The 14,490-nt window shown below is 52.4% G+C and overlaps 1 protein-coding gene across 3 annotated transcripts in view; it reads right to left on the bottom strand.

Moving 5' to 3' along the window:
- Nucleotides 1-51: 51 nt before the first annotated feature.
- Nucleotides 52-14,490, bottom strand: part of Mindy4 (MINDY lysine 48 deubiquitinase 4) — a 110,954-nt gene continuing 96,515 nt past the window's right edge. For 2 of the 3 annotated variants that reach the window (XM_033757586.1, XM_010628328.2), the window contains 3 exons: nucleotides 9,640-9,820; nucleotides 9,053-9,125; nucleotides 52-471 (listed from right to left, as the gene is read on the bottom strand). In XM_033757586.1, coding sequence (XP_033613477.1) covers nucleotides 423-471; nucleotides 9,053-9,125; nucleotides 9,640-9,820 — 303 coding nt within the window. In that variant the 3' untranslated portion in view covers nucleotides 52-422. The other variant, XM_010628329.2, reaches the window with a different exon arrangement.

Raw genomic sequence — 14,490 nt, 5'->3', positions numbered from 1 at the left:
CAGGCTGTATTCTCCTTTGCACCAGTAGAATAAAGAAGCCTCCATCCTAAGTGTGGTTTGACTCTTGCTTTATAGAAAACCGACTACTGGAAATAACCAGTGCCCTGGGTCTCCAGGGCCAACCATTTCAGAGATCTTGGCAAGGGTAGGGAACAAAGGAAGGAAGCAAACAAATGGCAGCAGAGTCAGTAATGGCTTCTTTTCCATCCTTGGTAGTCAGGGTCCATGGGGAGGCAATGCAACTGCACTCAGGGCCCATTTTAGCCTCGGTGAACCCGCATGGGAGGAGCACGGAGGCTCTGCTCGATTGTAGCAGTGTTAGCTCAGGTGGAAGTGACGCTCTTCTTGGAGACCTGCCCCGAGGCCTGGGGCTCAAGGGTCACCCCAGGGATGAGTAGTGGAGCTATAACCTGCATCCAGGGTCACAGGATGGGATCTGAACCATTCCAGTCCACAGAGGCCCCCTTCCACCTAAAGGCAGAGCAACAGGAGAGTTAGAGCTGCCAGGTAGAAACACTGCCTTCCCCATGCTCACCAGAAGTCTCATTTCAGATGAGGAAGGCTTTCCACTGCCATCCTATCCACTTCTCTCCTCCACATGTACAAACAACCCACACATCCTCATAAAACAGATACACCAGGACCTCCAATAGCAATGGAGGAGGCAGTGGGCAGGTGGTTTATCCATCTATGCCACAGCTGATCCTGTGCCGGGCACTCCGGGCCCTGTGCTCCTGGGCGTGGTCCAGGCATTATTTTGGCCCAGCTGCTTTCCAGAGGCGTCTGATGGTGGCTCTTTAGAGATGCCTGTGCAGGACTAGGAAAGTAGATACCCTGGGGTGTCCAAAGTGCTGGAAAAGGTCCAGTGGCCGGAACCAGGAAAGATGTGAAGAGATGACCCTGGCAAGCAGGACATCACAAGGATTCTGGGTTTTTCTGTAAGACCACAGGGGCCCGTGAAGGGCTCTGAGCACCACAGGAGCATGCCAGAGTTTCTAAAAACCACTTTATAAAGCCATAAGAAGCACTGAGTAGAATTAAAGTCCAGGACAAGATACAACTAAATAGTAGTTCCATTCCAACATAAAAGTTACTGTAGATAAGACTATGACACTTCTTAACCCTTGATTTTAATGCATGGTGCTGATTTTGTAAAACAGGAATCACTGGCAGCAGACAGAGAATTTATGGAAATCTTGCAATAGGTAAACTCTGTATGTGTCTACTAAGACTGGGACTAGAACACAGATGTGGCACATCTTAGCAGCAATGCAGAGTTGGAGACAGATTTATAAATGGTTTCCAAACCCTAAGGCGTGGGGAGGGAGCCTACAATTCACTTTGAAAACCTTAAGTTTTTCTTCAGAACTGAAGTCAAAATTCTAACTGCCATAGAGCAATACAAAAGGAAAGCTATCCTCGCTTTAATCATTCACCAGCCTGGGAAAGTCTAGTGTCCCTAGATACTTCAATAAAGGATCAAACAGGTTGTCCCAAAGTAACACCACTATATCTCCCAGCGGCACGCCCAGGAGCGCCAACTGGTTCCAGAACAGTTGGTGCCCTTCATCTGTGGGTTCTGCACCCACAGATCCAACCAGTCATGAATCAAAAATATGAAAAAAGTATGTGTGTACTGATCATGTACAGACTTTTTTCATTATTCCTTAAATAATACAACTACTTATGTAATGCTGACACTGTATTAGGTATTTTAAGTCCCCTAGAGGTGATTTAAGGCAGTGATGGCAAACCTTTTGGAGCTGTCCATGACACAAACGGCCCACTAGGGCATGTGTGCCATAGTTTACCATCATCGATTTAAAGTATATAAATGACTGGGTAGTTCCATGCAAATACTACACTACAGTATTTTATAGAAGTGACTTGAGCATCCTCAGAGTATGCTATCCTTGGTGAACCTGGAAACAGGCTGTGCAGGTACCAAGGGATAACATTTCCCACTGATTTTTCTTTTCTTCCCTCTCTCAGGTGTCCACTCTCTTTCTTCAGCTCTGTGCACGGCTTTAAGTGGCATCTCTGATTTGGGGGTTGGAAGTGACACCCTTCCATTCGCGCTCAGTCTGATCTTTCAACTTGCCTTCCTATTGGTGACAGCCGAACTCCTGGTAGCTGTAAACACTGTGTCGTCCCTTGTTGTGTATCTTCTCTACTTCACACCATTTCAGGTCTCTTCCAAGGAGCAAAGAGATTTCTTGGAGAAAAAAATTTTAATGCCAATGCTGTGCCTCTGGCTCCCATAGAATTGTTTGGTGAAGAAGATGGTGTTTGCATGCAGTGCATTTGGGAATGATTAATATCACATTGTCCTCACTCCACCCAGGGCACTGTGAGGGTGTATCTCCCACAGCCAGCGGGGCATGTGTGAATGTCATGTTCATCACAGTCTTGACACAAGATACAGCCCTGCCTGCTGCTGTGCACCCGGCTTAACAGCTGGAGATCCGCCGTCTGTACACAAGCGCTGACTTGTATCCTCTTATTCAAATACACTGACACTGAAATGGGTAGATGCTGGCAAACTTGCTTAGCCATGAATGTTTTTAGGGAACTCTTTCCAAAATTACCTTTTTGTGCCTTTCAGTGTCGTGTGTTAATAGTCCACGATACTCAGAGATCTCATCCAAGTGGGGTTGTGTGGCCCTTGGGCAATCAATCTTTCCTTCCGGCACGCAAGGCTGGGAGTACCACTTCCCTACCAGGCCCCCTGGTTCCTTAGATCCTTCTTGGCACAAGTGCTCAGAAACACATCTGGATATTTAAAAGTGTCTGCATTTTTAAAAAAAAAGAAATCCTTTAACAATAAATATGGGAAGTACCATCTTAATAAGACCCACTCCCGGCCTAATGTGTGACAAGAGATGCATGGTAACAGTCATCAGTGAGCCCTGCCTAGCTTCATTGTCAAATGTCATCATGTGTGTTGGAAAGAGCAGCATTACTCATTCCATCGGACATGAAATAATTAAGTGATTCTGTGGGCTTCGGGTGCTTTAACCAGACTATGGGACTCTTTCCCAAGCTTCTGTGTGTCAGGCTGATCAGATGCTTAGGGGTTGAGCCACTGATGCGATGGATTTGCATCACACACTCTTCTTCACTGCTTGATTAAGAGGCACTGAGACTCTGTCTGGAGACAACTTGACATGCCATGGAGAAGTCAGTGTGCTCCTAATTGATGACTGCTGTTACTGTTTGAGGTTGGAGTCTGATGATGTCCCGGGGGGCTAATGTAGGTCTGACCAGCAGAAAAAATGCCTCTACTCTGACGTGCACAACTGAGGAGAGATTGGAAGTAAGACAGTCTGGGAAGGCATCATGATCCCTGGTTCCTCAGGGCTGGTCCAGTCTATGCATTGACTGGGCTAATAGTAGATTAGCAGGAAATGTGGGACAGATAGCCTCCTACAGCAATGTAATGCAGTGTTTCATGGAGGCTGCCATGCTGTTTCCATTTTTTTTCCTCCTTTCATCGTCTTTGCAATTTTGAAGTATATAATTTAAAAGACTTTTATTGCTCTATTAAGATTTGGGATAAGCATCAAAGTCTTGGGTGTTATGAACACTCTTGACTTCAGGACTCCAAGGGGCAGCAGAAGGGAGAGGAACATTCCTGCCCTCAGCCTGGTCCCCAGGTCCTTTCCACACAGCCTTTACGTTCCCCATTCTGACAGGCAAGCCCAAGTTTCTCCCATGATCCCTGATTTGCAGACTTCCCAGATCTTGGCAAAAATGGGGTTTGGCTTCAGGGCAGGGATGAGTCACACCCACCAGCCACGAGGCATACCAGTGTCTAAGTCTCCCTGTCATGCTATCTGGTTTGTGCTGGATTTTTAAGGCTATTTACAGTGGTAACTAACTGGCCCATCCCAGTAAACAGGTGCAAAGGGGGAGATGCACCAGAGAGAAGCAGTTTGTGATGATGGAAGAAAATCAGAGACATTTTAAAAAATGAAAGGGCTGAGATAGAACGGGTGCTGTTCTGAATGTCTATGAGTCAATTATGAGGACGAGAAAAAGAGCTCTGTGTGTGCAACCAACAGCAATTAGTGATGGTGGCAATGAGAGAGAGAGAATGGAAAGGCTTTTGAGTGCTCAGTGGGAGGGGCAGCATCAAAGCCCTGGGCTCACTTCTTGGCACTAACTCAGGAGCGGCCAGCAGTGTGACAGTTTAGGCACCTTCGGCCTTTGTGACTGGATAAATTTTCTTGAGGGAGGGCTGTCCGTTGCATTGCAGGAGATTTAGCATCCTCTTCCTGGTGTTGACAACTAAAAATGTCTCTGACCGCCAAATACCCCTGGGGGTGTAAAATCACCCTACTGAGGACCTCTGGCTTAGAGGTTGAGCTGGTGAAAATACCTGTTCCTTGGAGCCCAAAGAAAACCCCGACATCATGGAGAGAGCCACACTATGACCTCAAACAAAGCCTGCTCCTCACCAGCGGGGAATCACTGCAACAGCTGGACCATTCCCTACTTCAACAGGTTTGCAAGGCTAGGAACCTGCTTAATTTCATGGGGGAAAGGCTGTCCCCCACCTGCGATCTTGGCTTTGCTCTGCCCTCCACCCATGTGCCATCCTCCTCCCCTGCCTACCCTCCTTTAAAATCAGATCTAGGGCTCCTCCTGGCACAAGTGGTATCTGGCTGCCAGGCTGCCTGGGGACCTTTAGCACTTGGGCCAGGCTCAGGGCAGAACTGGTGTCCCCTGTCGCAAGGGGACTGTGGTGTGAGGATGGCCGTCCATACCAGCTGCTCCTCTGAGCACCTGCTCTGGAGCCCACTGCCCTCTCACACACCCATCAGGGAAGCCTGGGTCTTCAGTCACACTTCACTCTCCTTCCCTTTGATCAAGTGCTGTGTAGCCCTGCCCATGTCCGTGGCCACTGTCTCTTGTCCTCTCTGTTCCCCTTGGACCCTTACCCTACTTGCCATTACCTGATTCGTCCACTGTCCCCTGTGCTACACTCCTTGTGTTCCCCAAAGGAGAGGGACTGCTTTCTGCAGCTCTTTTCTTGATCTCACAAACAGCTAAGAGAAAGTATGGTGATACTCAGGTGACATATGGGGAAAACTAGGCCAGGAGCAGAATCCACACATGACAACCACAGAGTGAAGTCAGAGATATGGACAGGTAGTGGACTATCAGGAGGGCGTGCTTGGTGTGGACAAGGAGGTAGTGGCGACATCATGGATGAGAGGCACTGTGATGGAGGAGCCTCAGCCAGGGCCCCAGCAGGAAATGTGGGAGAGGGGGCTCCTGGGGGCAGGGACGTCACTGAGAGAGGTGGGCACTCTGTCCAGGCCTCTGAGGGCACTCATCCCAGCTCGAATTACATTTTTAATTTCTGGTCTGGGTCTCCGAACAGAAACATGTGGGCCCAGTTCTGAGCTCTTTCCTCTTCTTTCTGGATGCATGACAAGTCTTTCATTTTCTCTCACTCCAGCTAGGCTGGAAGTACGAGAGGGGTCACTGTGTGTGTCCTGTGAGGAAATGACCCTAAATGGGTCTGCTTCCGCTGACATGGTTAGAGAACTGGACAGGGGAGGGAAGGGGAGCAGACCCCACATTCCTGACACAGAAAAGGTAACAAGAGACTCTCTGAGGCCGAGATGTGCGTCACACCAAAAAGTAAGGACAACACAGGGACCCACGGATGGTTCCAATTAAGATGCTCTTCTCCGAAGGCAAAACCCAGTCTGGGCTTGTGCAATGTCTCTATGGCAACAGAGCCAGGTGTCAGGAAGTCACGCTGTCCTCTCAGTGACCTTCCTCTGGGCTGGAACAGTGAGAGCCTAAGCTGCTCATGCCTGGAGGTACGGCTGGGGAAGAGAGTCCATTCAGAGAACCCCCACCGCCCTGTCTGTAAAGGAAAGGGCCACACCAAGTGATGTTCCTGGACCTTTCTGTAGACTCAGGCAAGGTGCCAGGTGGCCAGATGTGTGGTGTGGGCTGTGCTGGGTCCGTGTGAGCCAGGTCTTCTTGCAGGGCAACAGAGCTAGGCCAAGGGTAGGTAGAGTGGGTGGCCAAGGTGGATGGAGGACCTTCCCTGGATTAGAGCAGGTTTGATTCTGTACTTGGCCTCTCTTTATTTGATCACTGTACAGTCTCTGAGAGAGGGAACCAACTCTTATCTAGTTGTTGCTTCCATGAAGTTCAGCTCACGAGTTTATAAGCATCGATGTGGTGGGAGGGAAAACCCACCTGTCTATCAAGTAGCAATCCTGCCATCCAGCCCATCTAGCAAGACGGGCAGGACAGCATAAGCATTTAGCTGCATCTCACCAAATGCCTGGAATCAAACTCTGCCTTGGGAATGGCCTGAGCATAGGCCATGCATCAGGCAGCATAACTCACCCGGGGGCCCCAGCCCCAGCCCCCAAAGATGAGACCATTCCAGCAGGTCCTCACCATGACCTTGCAGGCCCCTTTCACAAGTCGCTCCTTTGAGCTGTTTGAGAATCTGGGATGAAGACAAAATGCAAAGCCTTTGTAATCCAACCCCTCAGAGTAGGATTCCAGGGGGCTAGTCTGCTGTTTCCTATTACAATGCTCTGTTATCTGATGGGGAGAGGGGAGCGGACACAGTGATCCCACTCTTCCCTCATTCACTCAGCCTTTCTGGGAATAACTTTGGGAAATCCTACCATGTTAGCTGGCCAGGCAGCCCCACTGTGGGGGTGGGGAATGGGCCAGTAGAACTGGCAGAAGGCTGGGCTTCAGAGGAAAGCCCTTAGCCCAGCGTGTCACGCAGGTGGGACACTGGACGGTCACAGCCTCACTTGATATCTGACCCCCACGAGGCAGACACGGTGGGGATTAGAAGGGGGAGCCCTGACCCTCTGCAGTCCCCAGATCAGCTCCTCCAAGTGTGGCCCTAGCACCAGCAGCACCAACAGTCCTAAGAACTTCTTAGAAAGATAAACCCAGGCCCTTCCCTGGATGCCTTGCAGCAGGAGCCCTGGGTGGCCAGAGATCTGTGTTCTGACACATTCTTCAGAGCATCTGCATGTCCCTGAAGCTTGAAGACCCCTGCTCTGGAGCAAGACCTCCCAGTGCACAAGCTGAAAACAGACACAGGCTCTCCCATACCTCAGGGAGCCGGGCAGGAGTCTGGGGCAGAGTTCCCAGGCCTGCTGTCCCTAAGCCTGTGTGCTCCCCACAAGCTCCATGAGATACTGCTGGGGATGCCAGGGCTTAGCCTTGCCCAAGCCCACAGCAGTGAGCACAAGTAAGGGCAGGGCAGGCCCCGCCTAGATATCTGCCCCCAGACCCCTGGCTCACTCCCTGAGGCAAGCCGCCTCTCCAGCTTCCCTCATCACCTGAGATCTGCCACTTGGAGTGGAGAAGGAAGCCCTGGGAGACAGTGGCAGCTGACAGAAGAGCCCCCAGTGGACCCCCCAGGAGTCTGGTCTGAGCTCCCTGTTATGCTGGTCCTGGGCAAGGGCTGCCTCTCAGATAGGCCGGAGCCCAAGTCAAACAACTGCCAATTAGGGCTGCACCCCAGAAATTCAACTGGGACCCATGCCGGGAGGAACTTTGAGTCCTAAGATAGAACGATTTTCTGGGGAAAGCTTGTTCTCTACCCAAAGTGAGCAGTAGGGGAGTCGAGGCAGCCCTGTAGGCGTACAGAGACACAGCCAGACAGAAGCCCCAGCCAGGGCCCCAGAGGAGGCTGAGCCTATACCCAGGGTGTGGTCTGAGCCCTGTGGGTGCTCCGCAGGAAGGATGACCTGCGACCTCTGTGCTGTGCTACACCAGGTGCCACAGCCGGTGTCACCTCCCTTCCCTACTGCGGCCCTTCTCTCATCACCTGGAATGAGTGGCCCTTTGTACATGAAAGACAGAGACCTGCATGTGCCCTTAATCCCCTGATGAAAACAGTCCTAGGACATGACCCTGCAAGAACGCGGGATCTCTGCCAGGTTAGGGCGGGTGGACAGACAGGGACAGGGACAGCGCGGAGTAGTGCGGACGTCTGGCTCCCTCCCACTCCCCTGATTCAGTGGTCTTCCCCAGCTCATTCCAGGGCTCACCCACCTGTAGGCAGACAGTGAACCTGGGCCCCGCTGTGCCCTTTGGATCTCAGGGAGTCGGAACTGGGCCTGGGCTGGTGTCCACAGCCCCCACCTGGCCCCAGTCCCTTTACAGGCAGGAAAATGGAGATTCTGCCTCGGGCCACACCAATGCCGAGCAGCCTAGTGGCTCAAGATGAGAGCTAACGTAGCAGAGTATGTGGAAGTGTCCCAGCACTCTCCTAAAGATCCCCGGGAGCTAGGAACTGCCACTGCCCCTATTTTGCAGATGACAAAGGCAGGTACAAATAGGTGAAATCCAACAGCTCACAAGGGAGCCAGGGCTTGGCCTGAACAGCACCCAGGCTCACAGCTACTGCCACTTCGGCTGTTGCCCTGAAGGAAGGGAAGAGAATCCAGGTTTCCTTCCTCCCAAGGCTGCCCTCTTCTACCACCAGCAAGGCTGTGGCCTCCTGGAGGTCACCACCCAGGCTTGGACCTATGCTCCTGACAGTGACAACTGCCAGACCTGCAGGGTGCGGCCCCCACTTGGGGCCCAGTGGAGAACCCTGAGGGAAATGGGCTCCCACCAGCTTCTGAGGGCTACACCTCTGCCGAGTGTTCAGGGTGGCCAACACAGCCCCTCCACCTCTACCCGACACAGAGGGAGCTGTTGCTCCAGCCACCACATCCCACTTCATCTTGGCTGGGTCAGCCTTCCTGCCTTCCAGTGCTGCTGCACCTTCCAGTTCCCACCAAGCCAACAGTGTCCCTTACAGTCTAACAGTACTCAGCACAGGGCACAGCACCACCCTGCTATGAGGACATCTCAGAGCTGCAAGGTTCATGCCACATAGGCCACAGTGAGGATGGGGAAATGGCCTCTGACAAGCCCCAGGTGCAGTATCGCCTCACCACATCCCTCAGGGTGGGGGCTCCAGGACCCCATCCTCTCCCTGCATCCCCATCCCAGCCATCTGGGGCAAGGTTCTCAAGCCAGAGCTGGCCCAACTCACTTGGTCCTGATGCAGAGCTCCAGAGGAGGGACAAGGTCCTTGCCGCTGTCCTCAGGGATGGTCTGGGTAGTGTCTGGGAAGGAGAAAGTGGTATACATGTCACTCCAGGGCTCCGCACACACCTGGGGTCAGCACAGTAACCACAAGCCCTGCCCCCTTATTTCCATCTCAACTGGACCCACCTCCACCCCCAGACATGTCTTGCTCAGATAATTCACTGTCTCTCATCTCCAGCCTCTGTCCCACTCCCATGACCTTCTGCTATGATCCGACTCTAAAAACACATCTGACCTCATCACTTCGCTGCTCCAAAACCTTCCATGGCTCCCTATTGCCTGAAGAATCCAAACTCGTCAGCCTGAGTTTTCAGGGCTCTTGTTACGTATTAACCTCACCTCACACCCTTGCCACCGACAGGAGCTCCAGGGCCCCTCTAGGACACCTCCTCCAGGAGGCCCTGCACTCATCACTCTCCTACCACCTGACACTGGAGTCTACATTGTCTTCTGGCCGGGCTGAGAGGCCAGATGAAGTCTGCGGGCTAGGGGCCTGGAGGCTCCCCGAGGGATGGGTTGGGGGTGGCGCACCAACTGTCAGCCGGATCTGCTCCTGCTGGTTGGCCAGGCCGTCGTAGTAGTACAGGTCAAAGAGCCGCTCGGCCCTCCAATTGGACAGGAGCTGGGGCTGTGGGCTGAAGAGGATGCTGAAATGGCTTTCGCTGCACACCACCCAGATGGGGAACCTCGGGGTCTTCAGGAAGCAGCCGACCTGGAGGATGGAAAGGCCGAGGAGCTTGCCATACGGAGGCAGGAGCTGCTCTGCCCACCAGGGGCTCCCAGCTCCATTCCTGCACAAACCTGGCCCCTGGGCATCGCCTCAGCTTCCCCCTACCCACCCAGTTGTTCCTGGAGAGACTCAGGCCACCTCTCCTCAGGTCTGCTCGTGCCAGTCACCTGGACCAGGGCAAGACCTCTCATGGGGCTCTTGTGTGCCCACCCTGACCCGCCTGTCAGGGGCCTTTGGTGTGGAGTCTCCTTCCCCTGGAGAGCCACGTCACTTAAATTTCCCAATCCAGGGGCAGAGAATCACTCTCCTTCCAGTTCCCAGAGCATTTGGCAGCAGCCCCATGAACACAGCACCACAGCAGGTCCCCTGCTCATCACACCCATGACCTCAGCCCCTAGAGTCCAGGGTGTACGGCGGTGATGCATGGAAACCCTTGTGAACCAATGGGGCCTTGAACTAGAGCTGTACCTTGAAGACAGGTAGGACTGGGAACTACATGCAGCTAGGAGGGAAGGGGCAGGTGAGCAGCTTGAAGGGATGAGAGGAACAAATGAACAGCTGGAGAAATTAAGGGAGCAGTGGGGCATTCAACAGAAGGAGCAAGGAAGGAGAGGGTTGGGCAGTACCCAGGTAAGGAGCAGGAATTTCTTCTGATGAGAGATTCTCTGAACAGTTCAAAGCCCAGGGTGCCATGTGCAAAGGTAAACATTTGGGGAAGAGGCAAAGGGGCCTCATTAAGCTGCCGCCATTCAGCTAGTGATGGGGAGGGGGATAAGAGGCCCTGAACGCCAGAGCAGTTCTGCCCCTCAAACCTGCCCTTGCTCTACACTCTCTCCCTCTGTGCCCCACAAGTCACCAGGGGCCCTGGTTTGCACAGCTATGTCCGTGCCACGGGCCAGGCTGATTCTGGCCTAATCCCCACCAGCCCCGGGGAGATGTTTGCACGCTCAGGTATTTACAGCCACTGCCTGTGGATTAAGGAAAGAATGGGAATTATTTTTCCAGCGGGCATACTTTCTCCAGGGCCTATCACAGAAGGGTGCCCCCCTCAGAATGTCCCCAGGGAGACCTGCCCCTGAGCAGGCCAGAGGGAGGGCCATCTTTACAATGGGCTCATCACTTTCTGATTAGCCATGGGCCCTCCTGCCCCACACCATCAGGGGCCCTTGCCCAACCCCACTGATTTCAAGTGTGACTCCAGGGCTTCCTGTGAGGTGTGGAGCATTCTGACGCCCCAACGGGGCTGGACGTGCCTAACCTCACAGCACACTTGGCTTTGTTCTCCGCCCCAAAGAGTTTTCTCTGGGGATGGCCCTTCCTGTGACAGGAGCCTTGTGGCAAAGAAAGACCCCTGAAGCCAGCCAGGGTGCAGGCCCTCACACAATCTACCACCCTGGATTTTCCAGCAGAGGGATACACGGGCAGCTGGCCATATATAAATAACAATCAAGAGATTAAGGGGGAGGAAAGCTGCCCGGGAGTTTATAAATGAGCTCTCTCATTCAGGAGCCCCTTCCAAGTGAGTGACATTTTCCAGAGACAAAACTCACTTCCTTTGGACTCCTAAGCAACCAAAGGCTTGGGACGAGGGGGACTGGAGGCTGCATTCACTCAGCACAGTCCAGGCTTCCTCCAGATCAGGACCACCCCATACCACCAGGCGCGGGAGGCTTTTCAGTGGTGAGGCTTAATCTGCAGAGCTTGTGAGTGACCTGCAGCCAGCCTGGAGTCAGGAGCGCTTGTTTACGTAAATCAGTGTTTTACTGCAGACCATTACGGTCCTGCCTATGAGAGAACACTCACTCGGCATGACTTATACTTCACTCCACACACCACTCGAACCAGTGGGGACACAACACTGAAAGGAACAAGAGTCTTGGCCTGATGCGACATCCCAGGTTAACAGGGATGACAGAGAGTCTTCAAGCAAATACACTGGTACTGCACTCAGTTGGATCTATTGTGCTTTTCTTGTTCACCATTGTTTTGTTTTTTGTTTTGTACCACTCAGAAAGACAAAAAGTTGACAAAGTCTGATGCTCTGTCCACTGAAATAATGCACCGCCATTTCAGAAATCTTCGAATGTGGGAAAATCCATATCTTAAAAGTAATGAGATGTGATACTTAAATCAAGAAGCAGCAGGGGCTGGGGATTTAGCTCAGCGGTTCAGTGGCCTGCCTTGCAAGCGCAAGCAACAGAGTTCAATCCCCGGTACCCCAAAAAAAAAAGAAGCAGCAGATGAAAGAAAGAAAATTTGGGTGGAGACTAACAAGGTGAGGAGGGGACCACAAGAAGAAGGCCCTGTTAGAGTGACGATGAAGGCAGGAAAGGCAGGGCCCATGGCAGGCAGATCATGTGCAAAGGCCCAGAGGTGGGGAGAACCCAAGAGGAAATAAGCATCTGAAGCCTAGTCCCTAAGGGACAGTGGGGGGAGTAAGGTGAGAGGGGAAGAATGGGACAAGTCTGGGAAAGCTTTGTGGAGCTCAGGGAGTTTGGGATTTTATCGTTTGTGTCAGTTTGCTTAGGGTACCAAATAAATACCACAGATGGGGAGGCTTAAACAGCATTAATGATTATCTCCCAATGGTGGAGCCCAGAAACATGTGATCAGGGTGCCATTCTGGCTACTCCTTGCCTCCTCCTCAGCTTGTGGATGCCGTCCTCCGCCATGCTGTCACATGGTCTTCCTCCAAGGGTACCTGTGTCCTAATCTCCCTTCACATGACGATTCAGGTCATTTGGATTAGGGCTATCTCAGTGACCCCATTCTAACTTATTCACCCCCCAAATACCTTATCTCCAAATATAGTCACATCTGTAAGTCCTGGGGCCTTGGACCTCACATAGGAACTTGGAGGGAACACAGTTCAGCCAATACCGTTCTCAGAGGACTAGAAAAGCACTCGTTTGAGTAAATGGATGGATGGTAACCTTTGCTGGGCTGGAGATGACCAAAGGAGGATGGGCTTTCCGGAGACCTCTGTCAAGCTCGGTTTTCCTTTGGGCTCCTTCAGGAAGGCAGCAGTAAACATGGCTTGCAGATGATAGGAGAAGCTCTGGGGACCTGAAGCACCCTGTCCTTTCCTGGTCTCTCCGCACCCTCACCAGCACAGCCTGGGGACTTGGCCTTTCAGCTGTGGTCTGCAGTACACTCTGACTCTCACTGTGGAGCCTCACCTTGAGTGAACTCCAGAGTGCAGGAAAGGAGGTAGAAGTTACTTGGGCAAGACTAAAACTAGCCCAGGGGTGCGGTCACATGTGCACAGGACACAGCCAGGCTGAGGCAGGAGGCCAGTCTTGTACAGCAAGGATCACGTTTCTCTGGTCCAGAGTTTCCTGTTTGCCCCAGGCACATCCTGAGTGTAGGTCATCTGAGAAGCTCATCTGTAGATAGGACATCCCATCCCTGGTTCCCCAACACACTCACTGAGGGCTTGAGACTGGCTTCCAGCCAAAGACTGCAGCGAGAAGCCTGGAGACAGGCAAGAGGCCTGTGAGCAAGAGGCAAGCCTGGGGCCTCGCCTATGTATGTAGTGGCATCAAGATCCAAGCTGCTGCAAATGCAAGATCATTCCTCAATGGAGTATGACACGCCAGACACAGCATGGATGAGTCCCCATCTGAGTCCACGTCTGGGTTGGGTGCTGAACCTGCCTAGAGTTCCTAGATCCAATGTGTCTAACCATGAGGAGTCCTAGGTACTCAGGGACAGCAGGTAATGTTAAAGAAGGGGAGTACTTTTCTGGGTTTCCAGGCCCTTCCTTAGTCTTCAGGGGAAAGAGAGGCCAAGGCCCAGGCTTCAGTGGGCTTGTGAGAAGGAAGGTAGCAGCCAGAGCTCCTTCCTTAGCAAGCATGGGCTGTGAGGCAGAGGACAGCATCCTCTTACTGCAGGGAGACAACCAAGCCCAGGCCATAGCTGAGCCTAGGCCAGCAAAGGGGGCTATGGCTATGGGGATCCAAGGATGCCACAAGGGGAAGACAGCTGTGGGATCTCAAATTCTTCGGCAGTCATTTAATCCATTGGAAGGAGGACCTCCACTGATCTTCACATCAATTACCCTTCACTGACCAAAGGAAAACAGTTATGTTTGACCAACACCCTGGACACAAGAATGAAGCCAGGGCTCATGGTGAGCCTGGGGAGACTACAAGCCTTGCCCAGGTTCCCGTTTGGAGCCCACCCAGGGCCTTATGGTCAAGAGCCTTGGCACTCCTCACTGACCACGTGTCCACACTCTTGGGTTTCCTCCTGATGCCAGAACAATGGGGGTGAAGAAAGCAGCCCTCACTTTCCCTACATCTTTGGAACCCACACGCCTGTTCTGTGTGAAACGAGGTACCACCCTGAGAGGGGATAGGGCTGCACCCCATGGTCCATAAGCAAGGGAAAGCACATATGGTCTGTGTGAAGGATGAGATGAAAAAGCCATTCTCTTTTCATCCTGCAAATCCACTCACCCAGTAATCTCTAGGGGCCCCATAGGGTGAGTCTGTCCTGGCTCTGGAATACAAGGTTAATGAAACCTCATCAAAGCCTTGTAGCAATTTGTATAGGATCAGCCACCATGGAAAAGGCTGTCACTGCCACTCAGGACAATGCTTTCCATATAATCAATCACAGAACAGCAGACTCTCTGGACCAAAAGTGAA

Source organism: Fukomys damarensis, unplaced genomic scaffold, assembly GCF_012274545.1.
Source record: "Fukomys damarensis isolate Sample0158 unplaced genomic scaffold, DMR_v1.0_HiC HiC_scaffold_4, whole genome shotgun sequence".
NCBI lineage: Eukaryota > Metazoa > Chordata > Mammalia > Rodentia > Bathyergidae > Fukomys > Fukomys damarensis.
The sequence above is the reverse complement of the archived record's forward strand: the minus strand, read 5'-3'. Positions and strand labels throughout refer to the sequence as shown.